The sequence below is a fragment of the Parus major genome, chromosome 13, assembly GCF_001522545.3.
Source record: "Parus major isolate Abel chromosome 13, Parus_major1.1, whole genome shotgun sequence".
NCBI lineage: Eukaryota > Metazoa > Chordata > Aves > Passeriformes > Paridae > Parus > Parus major.
This window is the reverse complement of record NC_031782.1, coordinates 13,538,433-13,554,013: the sequence shown is the minus strand read 5'-3', so window position 1 is coordinate 13,554,013 and position 15,581 is coordinate 13,538,433. Positions and strand designations below refer to the sequence as shown.

Below are 15,581 nucleotides of genomic sequence, written 5' to 3'. Positions count from 1 at the left end.
AGATGCAATAAAATGAGTTACCAGAATACAGTAGTACAGAATTCAGAATACAGTAGTACAGGAATAAATTACTGTAACATTTCTTACAAGATTTTCATTTTAATGATGGCATTGGCTATAGTTTTGGGTTTGCTTTTTCTTTTTTTCTTTAAGATTTAAAGCTGAGTTAATTGGACATGACAAAATTATAATGCATTTTTGTATTTATAGATAAACCAAGATTGGTTTGTGGTTCACCTCAAAGTTGATAAATTCATTAACTGTTTTAAATTACACAGAGTGCTTGTCCTGTATTGCTACTGCTTCTTCGTGATTGGAGAAATTATAACTTGTCTGAAGTTTATAATTCATCTTTTTACAATTTCTGTTGAACTCAATGGACACAGAGCTGTAATAAAACAGACTGATTGAATAAAGAGGTACAGTACACAAAAACTTAAGTCAATCTATTTTAAGGATGAAGGTTACTTCCCCCTTACATTTGCTCTATTCTAGTTTTCTTTAGAATATGTATTTTAACAGAAAATGTAGAAGGATAATACGTGTATAACATTGTTATAGGACAGCTAACTTTAGGAGATAATGATAAGTCATAATGTACTCTCCTTGTCAGGAATGTATCATCTTCCTTCTCAAATGAAAGCACTAATGAAAGGAATGTGGAGCATATGAAAAACACCACCTTCTGCTACACAAATTAACTGTCTTCCCTCTATCCCGAATTACAGTGCTCATGCAGCTTTGATTTATTTCTGCAGAATGAGCCTATCAATGCCTCTGAGCTCCCAATCTTCCTTGTTTTACAGGATAACACACTAAACACCTTTGTCCTTTGTTCTAGGCAAATGTGCTTTACAGCTGTTTTGTTCTATCATCTGGGTAAGTAGTAGCTTTCAAAGTTTAAACTGAGGAGAGTTTTTACTCTGAGCTCCAGTCTGGTTCTATTTTAATACATGCTCAGAGTTATCATCTCGGGCCAGATCCTCGCTGTTGAAATTAGCATAATGTGATTACCTGCAATGGAACTGCACTGACTTGTGTTGCAGAGGTTCTGGCCCTGAGGTGTAGCAGGGTTTACAATGGTATTTAATCAGGATTTATAAATGGACCGTCTTTGGTGTTTAAACAAAGGAGAATGCGCCTTAGCAAGTACCTCAGGCTCGGAACTCACAGCCCCCTGGCAGCTCAGATCATTAGAGCTCATTTAGTGTTGGGCCCTCTGTAGACTTGACAAAAAAAGGTACTGAAAGCAATTTATATCCTTAAGGACAAAAAAGGAGGTCAAGGAGTTTTCTGAACAATATGTACCATGAAGTCCCCAAAGAGCCATGAATTACACTTACAAAGTTAAATGTCATTGAAAAATGACTCGACCAGGAAAGTGACAAGAAAACCAGCCTTAACTTAACCTAATTTGGCAATTTCACTTGTGTCCCCCCAAAGCAGACTGAATGAAGCCTGACAAATACCCCACTTCATCTTCTGTGCAAATTTGTTAATAGAAAAACAGTGTTTATGCTGCAAAAATTGTGCATCAAAAATATTGATTTTGGCGTCACTTACATTTCAGGTAAATTGTTTGAACAATATAACCATGATGAATATTAGAAATAAAAAGCTATTGGGAAAAAAAAATAAAAATTGCTGACCCACTTTTTCTAATTCAATATCCTAGTTGGAAAATGGCAAATGAATCAACCTTTGCCATTCCTTTTGGAAGTTCAAATCAATAGAGGAGATTTCATATATTATATCTAAATACAGAAATATTATTTCTATCATTCTACCATTAAAAGTGTAAATTTTCTATTCATGCAAAAACTTTAACTAAGACTAGATGATTTATTAGAGAGACATCACTTCATGGTGTACCCTTTCTCTCATAACACTTGAATGAATGTGAGAAATATGTGCAAAATAAATGGAATTTTAGAATAGAAACATGGTGGTTAATTTTCATTTAATTGAAAATTAATTAATTGACTTTTTTATTGCCCAATCACATATGCAAAAGGTTGAAGTAACCTTTCTTGTCATGGTATTGGCCCCTTCCAAGTTTGCAATCGATACCTCCTGCCTTTGTAATCCATTTATCTTTTTGGGAAGAGACGTATCCTTCCCAGCACAGTGCTGATTAAATGATGTATGTCCTTTCATCTCACACAGCCATTCACCTCCCAAAAAGCTCTGTTGACTTGACTGGTCTTGTTGTGCTCCCAATTTTGGCTGGAGTTACCACAGCACCTTTGCAAAAAAGGCCTGCATTGGTTTTTTCTAGAAACTTCTCTGGAGCTGCTGATGTCTTTGCTTCACTGTTCCAAACATTCACCTGAGGATAAAATGGATTAAGCACTACAGGAGCCCATTTGTCTTACAGGAGTTTGGGGATCCAAGGTAGATAGATAAATGGGGATCCATGGCCCAGACAAACCACAGCCATTCTAGAGAACTGAAAGCAGAGAGAGAATTCCATGCAAGTACAATCAAGGAAATTACAATCACAGTGAGGGAGGAATGGCTTGCAAGGTAAAATTTCCTGAATTAAATAAAACAAAGATCATTTTAGGCTATCTACCATAATATCTCTCATAACACAAGAGTTTATACAACAACAGAAAATAGGATGAAATGTATAAAACTCAATGAGACCAAGCAAACAATTGCAGTTAGTACCAGAAAGAGAGGTTCTGCATTCCTGGAGAATAGATTGGGTGCTGTAGAGCATGTTAAAGACAGTCTTTTCCATCTATGATTTTGATGAGAATTATATTTAAAGCAAGGCATTTTAGATAATTTTTGAGTATCTCCTAGTATCATGCACTCAGAGTGAACTGAGAACTATCAGTTCTAAGGGGAAAAAAAAGGACAGTACAGCTTTTTCTGGATATAGTTTAAAATGGAATACATTAAAAACAATGCAAAACCTCTTGGCTTCAACTGAATTCTGGAGAAAAGCTCTAATAATGAGTGTTGGATTTAGTGGAAGAAGGTGACAGGAGTGAACTGACCAAACAATTGCCATGCCACCAGTGAAGATCCTTGGTTTGTTTTTTTTACTTTTGAACTTTTACCACAAGTTCACTCAGGCTAATGCAGGATCTTGTCCTAAAGGTGATAACTGAGGTCCTAAGAATAAAACCCTTGGTTTGTTTATCCACAGTTTTCTTCCCTTTGTTTTCTGATGGGAGAGACAGTTGTAAGGGTAGGATAAAAATCGATATGCACAGTATCAATGCAGCTCTGCAACCCATTCAGAATAATCCAGAGAGACTCCTCGGTCCTAACAACATGACATCCCAGCCCTATCACTTTAGCACTCGAGCTGCTTCTCTGTTTGGAGGATTAATAAACTCTGGAGCACAGTAATTTATAAAGAAAACCATTCCAATTTACGTTGTGCATTTTAACAGAAAACTCTGTGAATGTATTAGTGTTGAGCTTAATCTATGATCACATTTTTCAAGGGTTATTTTAAAAATTTGTTCATTCTACATACTCAAGGAATTGGACACTTCCAAACTGAAAGGCTTTTCTGCATTTAAAGGACAGTTATTGATGGTGTGAGCCATCCACCTTTCCTTAATCCCCTGTGATTGCAGCCAACAGGAGTAATTTGCCCCACATTAAGTCTGTAAGTAACATGGATATCCAAGTCTTTCAAATATTTTTCATCAGTTTCTGTCTTAATAGTGATTGATATGTGCTTTGTGTGAAGTTGAAGCTATACAATTTTGTATAGCTATACCTTTTTCCTTTGCATTTTTCCTCTTTTCTTTGTTCAGTAAACACAATCCATAAGAAAAGACTTTTCTTAGCTCTTCACAAAGGAATTATTCAGGTTTACTTGTGGCAGACACTCTTAATACTGCAAAGCAATGTATACAGAAGGCCTGAATTCTGATATATCAGTAAAATTGTGTTAAACTACATTTTTACCCTCTTTTGCCTGCTGCAGCAATTTTATGCTTAGATTTTTATTCTATTCTTTCCATTTTTCCTAGCCATTAAATAACTCCTAGATCCAGAAAACAAACTAACAACAGAGAAAATAATTATCCTACCTTCCTCACAGTTTTCTCCTTTATAGCCCACAGAGCAGACACAGTTCCCTTCGATGCAGGAACCATGACCTCCACATGAGGGGTCAATGCACTGGCTGATGGGCACATCACATTCTGGACCTTTCCAGCCACTGTAGCACAAGCAGGTGCCTTTGGAGTACTGACCATTGCCACTGCACAGAACCGGGCAGGCAGCTGGAAAACGGAATGAAAGAAAAACAACACACAGGGTCATGCATGTAGTTGTGTAAAAGTGCACTAAAAATCTGCTATCAAACACTTATATTAAAATAAAAAAAAAATCTGAGATAATTCGTAGTGGTTCAGTTCTTCATTTCCCAAACAAATAATTTGATTGTTACTTAATAAAGCACATATGTGTTGGGCATTCTGAGAATACAACTGCTATTCTTTGGAGAATGCTGATAATGTTTGGGATAACTAATGAGGTAATGTGAACAGATTTGAGTTTGACATTACTCTGCTTTGTTTCCTCTAGGTAACATCCAATTTTCAGATAGAGCACAAAACATTCAGTCCCCACAATAGCTTATTATATGGCATCTTTCTTCTACCATAACACTTCTTACAAGTAATGTCCCCAGTCTTTTTTCGACCCTTTGGTTTTCAGAGCAAGAATCTTGACCACAAGAATGACACAAGCTTTCAAATGCATCTTGCCACCACTATCCCTGCTAAAACTTGTTTCCTTGAATCCCAGTGACAGCTTTTGCCCTGTGTGTACTGGCAAGAAAGCACCATTAACCATCACCCCTCACCACTGTACTGTTCAAGGGGGTAATACGTTCTGAGCAAATATTCATTTATGCAAATGAAGAGAAGCCTATGAATAATAAAAGTAGCCAGTAGGTCTTGGGTGCCAGGAATCAGATGTTGTACATATGCAGAGCAATGGAAAGAAACAAGTGGTTGATTAAAACCCAGGTGCATATAAATGTTTCACTAAGTCATACTCACTCCTATGTGCTCGTGTCGCCCTTGGCAACACGGCACTCTGTGAACTTCTGTGCCTGTCAAAGACTGGCTGTGTGGTCACTAGCCAGAGAAATAGCAAAAATAACAGAGAAATAACAGAAAATGGGAGTAATGAAGTGAGTCTTTGAGAAAAGCTCGGAGCACTTTTGTGCTCTACTCTCTGATGCAGTTTGATAAAGACAGAAAAGTATTTCCCTGTCTTTTCCCTTTTCAAAGTAATTAGAAATGAACACCCGGTTTTACAGTGCCAGAAATATACTCAAAAGCTACTATTAATCATTAAAAGGTCCTAATGTCTTCTTGGCTTCTATTATCCCTTTAACCCGAATGATCAAGAAGAACCCAAGTAATTGATTTCCTACAAAGAAATGTGCAATGGTCCAGTTATTCAACTTCTCCATTGTTCAGTCCTGCAATCCTTATTAATCTTAGCTGTCCCATTGATTTGCTGAAAAAACACATTTCAGGATAGATTTTTTTATGCATTTTCTTATTTGATATCTGAAAAAAAAATTGATCAGAAAAAATAAAATTCAGATTTCTAACCTGAAATGTTAGCTAAAATTTAGAGTGCTGAGAATGATTTCAATTAAGACTAAAGATACATGGCTGCATGTCATATAATATGTATAATATTTTTTAGGCCTATTTTTCTTCTACAGGAGAACAATATCAAAGTCAGTATGCTGAAGTTTGGGGTTTGTTACTGCTCCTATGTCTTAGATCCATATTATCCATCCTTTAGTAGCAAGAGGACTTCATTCTACTGCATTCCTGGTGTTCTCTCTTACTCTAAGTTTTGTCCAGTTGCTTTCATATGCACTGCAAAATGAACAGAAATTTGAATAAAATACAATTTCCATCAGCAACATTTTCATTTCAGATGTGATATATATTCACAAGTGCTTTACTGAGTTCAGTGAAGAAGTTTATGGTAAATTTATATTGTTTTTTCTTTTGGCAGCTGTTTTCAGAGCTGTTTACTGAGCCAGCTGTATTGAAACACCACACAGACAAATTGTCCCCGCACTGCACTCCAGGACAGCCTCTTACATCTTTTTACACCTCAGCATCAAACACCTTCCCATGCTGTACCACCTACTGAACCACAGCAGCTTGACTGCTGCATGACTGCTCCTCCTGCCTGCATGTTCCACTGAGGAGCCTGGCTCAGTTCCCACAGCTTTCCCTGCCCAGGTATTGCAGCCACTGCTCCTGCAAGTCACCAGGTGAGCCAGAGAGAAACCTGGCATCACTTCCTCTCTTTGGCTATGAAAACCTGGGGGCACAATTCCTTTGCCCATAACTCTCAATTTCATGCAATTTAAAGGCTTATTTTAGGCTGCCACTGATATATTTTTTCAAATCAGCGTAAGAAAGGTAGTATTTTCTGTCCTGCTCTCTCTGCACAGTGTAGAGGATTTTGGGCCAGTGATCAGAAGGCAGCCTGTCCAGAAGACCTGGAGTGACCATGAGTGGCAAGTTTCTTGGTGTCATCTCGCACACCCTGAAACATTGTACAGACCCTGGTCTTTTATTTGGAACTCACTTTAACACAAAAAATCTCTCTCTGTAGGAGAAGGCACCTCTCAGCTCCTTTAGGTGGTGGTTAAGCCTTTTTGCAGTCCCTTTGGTCAAGTCCACCACAGAAGGAAGTAAATATTGCTGGATGCAGATGTTTCTCTATGATCTCTACATGTTTCTCTGTGATCTATGATTTCTACATGTTTCCATGCCACTGCAGAGACTCAGAGCTGTCATTACTGATGGTTTCTCAGTGTGGATTCCCCAACTGCACTTGTGGGCACACTTGTGCTGCCCACCCAACTCCTAACCATGCTGTGATGAAGCTGCATGGAGGGAACAGGTCTCAGGAAGGCTAAATGGATCTGTGGGCATTAGGCAGTTTCCTTGGACAAACCACACTCGTTCAAATCATAAGGACAAAAACTTTAAGCTGACTCACAAGATGGATACAAGTGAGGAACAGCTCTTCTGTTTTGTTGTTTTACAGATCAGCATGCTACTCAATCCTGAAAGGATTTCTGTTCTGTAAACCTCTCCTCTGGCGTGAAACCTCAAATAAAGACAATAACTCTATTTAAATAGCACCCTCCCTTGAAAGAGGGACTGAGCAGAAATAAACCATTCTTAAAATAAATAAAAAGAGAAAACCAAAACAACAAAAACATCCAAGGCACTTAACTGTGACCAGTCTAGACCTAGCTAGAGTGGTGTGGACCTGTAATTCTGTGCCAGACACCTGCTATAAGATCACTTCTCTGCTTGCTTTGGCCCTAAGTCTCATTAAGCAATGGGTAACTGCAGTCCAGCTAAAGGTGATGGGCATCTGCTATTTGGAACTTGTCTGTGGGCAAATCATTCTTAGCTCCTGCTTTTGACCTGGATTTGCAGGGTTCAACTTCTGGGATACCAGAGCCTGGCATGGCAGAAGAAAGGTTACTGGATGGTATAGGGTCTTGAGCTAAAATGCTCCCACAGCAGTTTTTTAGTGCTCCCTGACTCTGCTATGGTGCTTCAGGAATTTAAGAAAAGCTGAAAGCCATGTCACAGCTTTTCATTCCTCTCTTCATGTTTCTATCAGGTCAGAGGTCTTGCTGTGGTTCATGGATCTGTTCAGTCCTTGTGAAGCTTGTCTGTAAATTGAACAGCAATCTGCCTGCAGGGGTTTGCCAGGGCGGTCATGATGCCAGTGACACCAGAACTGACTTTGGACAAACAAGAGAATCTGTCACTTAACCTTAGGGATGGAGTGGATACAGTTAAGACCCTTGCAACTTAAATCCACAATTTAATCTACAATCCTCTGCTGGAGCTATTTTGCAAACTATAGGAATATCACTTTGAGAATAAGAAAAATGACAGAGATTCTGGGATGAATTTTAGCATTTCCAAGACTTCCATGCCACTAAGATTGCAGGAGAAACATGTAAGCAAGAATGCAAGAAGGTCCAGGTTATTATGAGAAGCTGGCTTGCCACTGCTGCAATAAGTAGTTCTTCATGACTGTTTTTGCTGTGAGTTTATAGTCTGTCCTGTGTGAGGAAGAGAAACAATCAAGCTGCTCTTCTATAGAGAACAGGAACAGGTAGCCTAAAATGAATTCTGCTGTGCCTGTCTCCTAGATCACATTGCTGCAGGATGACACCCAAACAGTCCACCTTCATTTCACATCCTGACAGCTTCAGCTGATGTGCAAACCCCTCAAGAATATCCTGGACCTCTTGTTATCTAGGACTGCTTTTGTTTCCCATGTCAAGTGGACAGCCCCTGGTCCAGGACAGCACCAATTGCTCAGAATTTGTTGAAGCAATGTGAAGAAAGGTGGTTTATGTAATGGAACAACCAAGTTCCATCTCATTTCTGTGGAGAGATTGATTGCACATCTCACAGCAGCACTGGCAAAAAGTGCACAGAGGTCTTCAGGAGTAGTTATGGCAACACTCAGGCAACTTAAACCCAAGGGTATATATCCTCTGAGTGAGGACTGGGTAAGCACAACAGCTATTAACCCTAAACTTTCTTTGGTTTTGGGATTATGCCCTTTACTGGTATTTGAACAAAATCAGACTAAGCTTTTAACATGGGACTCAGCTGATGAACAAACATTACACATCCCTGAGTCCTGCAGGCTGCACATATTTCAGAACATCAACCGAGCAGGAAAGACAAGCCAAACATCCATCTAAAAGTTCTCCCTCTAAAGGATGTTTTGGAGTTATGTTCATATTCCCTGAAGCATGAGGAAAGGTGATTTGGTAACAGCCTATTACACAGGGATGAGGAGAGGAGATGGCCAGGGATAATGCCCAAAGAGTCTGGCATCAAAAGCCACCATTCTGTCCAGAGAAGCCAAGGGTGTCCCAGCTGCAGTCTGTGCACACACTCCTCACAGCCCCTTCCAGTGCTCACACACATCCTCACCAGGGCAGCTCTGCTAGAGCATGGCAAGAAGCCAGCACAGGACATGTGAGGTGACAAGCTCTTGGAGGCTGTTGAAGAACTTGGATTAGTTACACAGCTGCTGGGTTGAGAGCTCTTCCCCTGCTACCTGGAGCTCCAAACAGGATGCGAAGGCAGAGCTCTGGCTTGGTTTCTCTTGCTGCAGAGCAAACATTACCCTGGTGCAGAGAAAGTCCACCAGGATTTAGGCTGTCAGTTCTGTACTGCAGAGTTTTTTCAGTTCTTCCTCATAACCCAGATTCATTGGTATATTTCTCTTCAAAGTTATTTCAGTCTCTGGGCACAAATACATGCAGACTGGAAAGGTTTTTGAATTTGCACCTACAATGCTTGCCTGTCCTAGACCAGGTCAAAAGACATGCCTTTATATTATTCTTATTTTGCAAGGAGCTCAGCTTTACATTCAAATGCAAATTTTCCAACATGGCAGAAGAAGAATATAATTTTTGGTCCCATCTCATTTTTTAATGTGTGTACCACAGAATTTTGTGGTGAGGTGCCCATGACAAAACAGCACCAAGGGGTGGTATTTGGGTAAGGGCCAGAATGGCTGTATCCATAATGCTTGTAAGCCCCAATCCTGCAAAGAAGCCACATTCTTCTTACCACAAGATGGTGTGCAAAAGAGATGAGCTTGGCTATTTGTTCACCATGTAAATAGTGTGGAAAATCAGGACTGAGTGTTCAAATGTGAGCTTAAGACTGAACTAAAAGAAAACGGAAATCATCTAAGTGTCTGAGTTCTGCTGACTGTTCCATCAATTTTAACAAGATTAATTGACAAAACTCATGGAAGAAAATTCTGTGATGGATCATAGAATTTCAACAAATTCATGGAATGAAAATCTGCAAAGGCTACTGAACACAAAGAGCCTTCATCTGTTGTAGAAAGTCCTAGCACACATATCTCTGGAAACAGAAGAATTTAATGGAGAAGAAACAAAGACAAATAAAAATTTTATCCTCAGCCATCTTCAGTATGCCACCATCATAGCTGAAACCCTGGGTGAAATGGAGTTTTGGTCTCAGCCATTACAGCTTTACTTCCCTCTAAACAAATAAACACATTCTGGACAAAAAACATTCTGAAGAGACACTGTTTATACTCCTAGGTAAGACACGTTCAGCCCTTGTTGAACTGTACAGAATTTTGCCACACCTAAGAAAAATATTTATTTTTATGTTTAGGAGGAGGAAGTAATTTTCAGTCACAAAAATTCACTGAAGTCATTTGGGCAGTCTTGCTGTGCCCTTTGGACACGGAATTACACAAATTCCTTGTTATATAAAGGGGTGAAATCCACACTTGCCTAATGAAACTAAAGTAGGTTTTTTGTCACTGACCACCAGGAATTGAACTGAAGACAGATGTAGGTCAAACTTCTTAGCACTGAGCCCTACCAGCCACCCTTCTGGGTGCAGCTCCTCCAGTGGATAATTAATTCAGACTCTGTAATACCTCATGCTTGGACTTCCTTTTAGCAGAGATTAGGCTGCTACTGCTGGGAGATTATGCACGATTTTGCCAACATATAAAGAAGGATTCCAGTTTTTGACAGTCTAATCTGAAGCCTATAAATGCACTCCAAGCCAGCTCCAAATTGCAGCAGAAAAGGAGGAAAGAGCCAAGACAAATGTTGTGTACAACCACCTGGTTCCTAACGTGATAGATGACAGCAGAGTCACACTCTACTGGCATTTTTCTTATTGTGGTCTTTATGTTGGTGAATGCATATGCAGCATTTAGACTACACATATTAATTTCTCTACGATGGAAAAATTAGATTAATAATTAATCAGGTGAAGATGTGTTTTACTGATGCATGAGTTGAGTGCTACAACTATCTACCAAAGCCCCAAATAATTTTAAATTCACTGCAAAAGCTACAATCAAGTTCCTGTTCTCCTAAAATGAAGTCATACCTATTTATGTATGAACAATCTTAATCTAAATGGCTTAACAACAACAAAATCACTATACTCAAAGGAATCTAAAGCATTTGCATTTTAGAAAATCAGCCCAGTTATTAAAAAAATTAATTGCTGTCAACCTTTTTCAAAATGTTGGCTCTAGTCTTTACATTAATATTATAAACAAAAAAGTACTGAGACATCCCCTGTCATATTATACACCAAATATTTGCCCTTAATTATCTTATCCCTTGTTACACCAAGTATTTGCCCACAGACATTTCTAAAAAATTAGAAGACATATAAATCTAATTGCAGCCTGAAAATACAATGGTTTTGTTTGACAACAGTTCCCTTCATATTTTCTGTTTAAATCTATTTCAGTCTGTTGGCTGCACATTTCACTACTTGTCTGCAAACCTATTTGTTTTTACTGAAGTTCATTTGTGGATATGAAAATCTGAAGTAACTTCTAAGACCACTTCATGGTTTACCTTGTTTCTCTTTTACTAGTTTATGCTAATTGTATACCACTTTCCTTGTGAGAAGCTGCTCCATCCCTAGAAAGATCAGACCCAAGAAAATCATTCTGGAATGGGAGACTGAATGAATCCAAGAGTGTTTTCTCTCACCTGCTTTTTGTGCCTCACAAACCTACTATTTGCACAGCCAGGAAGAATGGTGTTTGGCTAGTCTGGCAGCTCTTCAGAGATCAGTAAATTCACTAACTCCCATCAAGCTGAAACATTCTTAAGAACAATTAGACGTTAAGAACAAATGACAATTAGAATGCTCTACAAAGTCTTTTTAGGTTGCTCTAAGAGCTCGTGCTCTTCCATGCAGAAGTTATCTTCTAGAAATTCACCCAGAAGCAGGAGAATGAACAACTGTGAAAAAACTGGCAGTGACATGAGGTGGTTCAGTGGTTACTCCATGAAATGCTTTGGCTACAGAACACAGAGCTCATATAAATGGTTTAACACTAGTGCTGCTCTGCCCTGGCAGGCTCCAGCTCAGCACCCAGAGCGAATGTGTCTCCCAGTAGCCAAGCTCTGCTCTCCCCATTTCAGTCGCCCAAACCCAGCCCTACCAAGCTCCCAAACTCTGCACATTAGCAAGCGAGGAGGAAACCCACAGAAGAATTTCCAGAAGGACAAAAAACCCATCAGGTGTGTCAAATCTCTGACATTCAGAAACCATTTGGGGAAAGCAGCACACGCTGACTTAAGCACTAAAGTATGGATGCTTTAATTAATCCGGGGTGAATTTAATTGCTTTAGTTAAGTGGAAATCGGGTTAAAAATGATGCAGAGCATGCTGGGGTGTGTTAAAAACATGACATATGAGTTGGATGAATCGATAAATTAAAACTGCACAGATGTTTTAATTAAACCCAGGAAACTTAACAAAGATCACTAGAGACTTTTAAGCCTATGATTAATTCAATTCATTTAAAATACCTGTAGAGATATGGGGATGCCTCCATTTTGGGAGTTATAGAAGTTCTCAATCGATAAGTACTTAAGCTGTTCTACAAAAAAAATGGCATGATTTTTATAGAAGTGACTGGACAGCATTAACTGCACAATTAATATTTACATTCTTCCCAATGCAGCAAACTTTTGCTTTGGCCCAAATTTATCACGACGGTCATGCTTCTTCTCATGCCTTCAGCCTGAGCCTATCCCTCAAAAAGAAAACACTTTCTGTTCCCTCCTCTACCAATGTACAAAGTATCTATTTCCATTAGATAATTGCTTTGCTTAACAACTGTTACAAAAAATCTATGTAAGAAATACAAATGTGCCTTCCCATACTAGCACCAATTTCCAGAAACACCATTTCTTAAAAAGATCTTTTTGAGGTTGCTCTGTTGGTACAAGTAAATTTTGCTGGATTATTTAACCCCTATAGTATTTTCAGTAACAATAACAATGCAGTCCATAAGAATAAGTAAATCAAAACTAAGGCAATATCAAATACCAAAGAACTATTTTCATAGTGGATTGAGAGGACTGAAGCCCCATCATTCCTTTTGTGAAGATGAGCTTAGACAATCTCACTAACCACCAACAAAGATCTTAGATAAAGATATTGGAGGAGGGAAAGAGACCAGTGTTCTGTCTCACTGGAGAAGTCACAGCTGCACATAAAAAAAAAGAATTTCAAGTGGAATAAAACAAACTACAAATTGGAGATGGATACAAAAGAGAACATTTGAGTGCACTGACACTTGATAGATCAGCTGGCTGTGCCAGGAATCAAATGTCTTGAGGGCTTTGTCCTGCCAGTACATTCTGGATTCAGCTCTTGGTCAGCCTGGTTGTTTCCTTCTCCACCGTGGCAGAAGCTTTGCCATTGTCACTGCCTGTGCTAAGGGAGGACTGCAGAACCCACTCAGTACATGAACATGATTTGCAACCAGTCCAGATAAAGCCCTCCCTCTCTGCTACACTGGTAAGGAGCAGCACAGTTCAATCTCTTTTTCATGGGCATCAATGCATTCAAGGAAAGGAAAGTTCCCTTGCTCTGCTTCTGATTTACTGCAGAAGAATCAGACTGATTTCCACTTATTATATGCCTTTGAAAAGGAAGAAAAAAACCCAAAGCAACCAAACCAACTCCTTTTTCTGTGAGTAACACAGAATCAGAGCTGTGAAATTCCTGCTTTGGATATAAGCAGTGAAGTAGATACAAGACCACGCAGAGAAACAAGTTTTACTTCCTACCAACAGATGGAAACCAACAGATGTTGAAATCAGCTACTGTCATAGACAAGCATGCAGATATTCATTCTTATGTTTTGATAACTTTATCACTAGGAAAACTGTGGAGGAAGGCAAAACTAAACTATCTCAGAGGTTTCAGTTGCTATCTCAGTGGAGAGAGTCAGCGAGGAATCAGAGATGCTCACAAAAAGCAGCAGTAAGGACAAACATCAAATACCAGAATTCCAAACATAAGTGTTGTGATCCATAACAGAAAAGCACTAGCAGCACAAAGTCACTTATGCTTCTAGAAGAAGGAGCAAAAAAAAAAAAGTGAAATATTTCTTAAAATATTTTTGCTAAGTTTTACACCATTCCCAGTGAATACTGTAAAAACTATTGCTCCTCTGGTAGTGGCTTTGCTCTGGCTGAACAGCAATGCAGTTGATGCACCCACGGGCTGCAGAATTCAGGGAATTTAAAATGCAGGCTGCTTTGGTCTTGTTTTAGTTACTATTATTTGCCGTGTTAAATTTACCAGAAAAGTTAAATCATAACATGTTTAACTGCACAGTTCCACATTAGCTGCAGATATTTAAACATTTTTCTACATTTGAATTAGAATTTTTTTGTTTGTTTGAGAAAGTGAAGGGGGATGACAGTAACTGAATTTAATCTTACTGAAGTAAGGACTAAATATAGAAAAATATCTAAATTACAGTTTCAAATCCAGATACAGTGTAGGTGTGAAAAAAGTCATGCATGCTGAAATCTGAAGCTATGATTCAGGGCTGTTTCTGTTATTCAGGGATGGCAAATGTCTAAGGATGTCTGACAACAGCTGTATTTCTAGAATGTGATTTAAAATACCACTTAATCATAGTCACTTCAATGACATTTACCATCATCACAAGAACTCCAAGATGATCCCAACACAACTGCCAAGATGAACCCTTAGAACTTAATGAAATAAACAAACACCACTACAATTCCAGGGAGACAAAGCAAAGTAAAACCAAAATTTAGATTGCAACACAATTAGATAAGGTAACCAATTAAGCACAAAAACAAATTACAAGTCATTCAGCACAGTGAGCACAATTCAGCTCAGTAGAGCAGAGTGGGAGCAGAGAAATTCTTGGGCACCAATGAAGGTATTATAAAGGAAAAATGCTTTTTGGCTTGCCAGAACTAAGCTGCACAATGGTTTTTGTCCTGCATGTATTTATATGGATGTCCACTTCCTTACTGTATTCAGAACCTTTTCTGATATTCTACTTACTGGAAGTCCATTGAAACAGGAAATATTTGTGCAAATAGACATGTTTGTGCTGCACATGTATAAGAAGGGAAGAAACTGATAATACAGCTGTTTTCAAAGGCAGCCATGAGAGATCAAATGAGTGCACCCAGTTTTTATCAAGTGGGAAAATATTACATAATGCTGTTGAAGACAAATCCATTAATAAGATTTTACTGTTTCCATGTGCTTTCCATCTTGGACATAAGCAAAGCAGACTTTCTTATAATACTAAGCCAATAAAATTTGGTTCCAGCTCAGCTACAGTACTTTCTGCCTGTGGCTCTCTTTGGTCTCTGAGTTTCTCCAGGTGGGGTAGGGAATGATCACATAAAATACCTGAGTGTTTGCTGAAATCAGAGACTCATAATTCCTTACAAGTCCACTTTTTACCTGTCATGTTTTGTCCATCACTGGCATCAGTGACTTCAGTCAATTTCTTTCTTCTTCATTACTGAATTCCTCAGCATTCCCCAATTTTATTTTTCTTAATCCTTTTAGCTTTGTCTGAAATTTTATCCTGCAGAATAAATCTGACTTCTTAGCTGCAGCACTATACTACAAGCTCTTTGGAAAAAGGAATCATACATAATTTCAAGTTCATAGGGTGCATCGTGAATT

General features: G+C 38.8%; 1 protein-coding gene across 12 annotated transcripts in view; it reads right to left on the bottom strand.

Moving 5' to 3' along the window:
* Positions 1-15,581, bottom strand: part of TENM2 (teneurin transmembrane protein 2) — a 478,752-nt gene that overhangs the window by 78,902 nt on the left and 384,269 nt on the right. For all 12 annotated transcript variants that reach the window (XM_033517641.1, XM_033517643.1, XM_033517644.1 and 9 more), the window contains one exon: positions 4,062-4,256. In XM_033517641.1, coding sequence (XP_033373532.1) covers positions 4,062-4,256 — 195 coding nt within the window. The remainder of the gene's footprint in view (positions 1-4,061; positions 4,257-15,581) is intronic.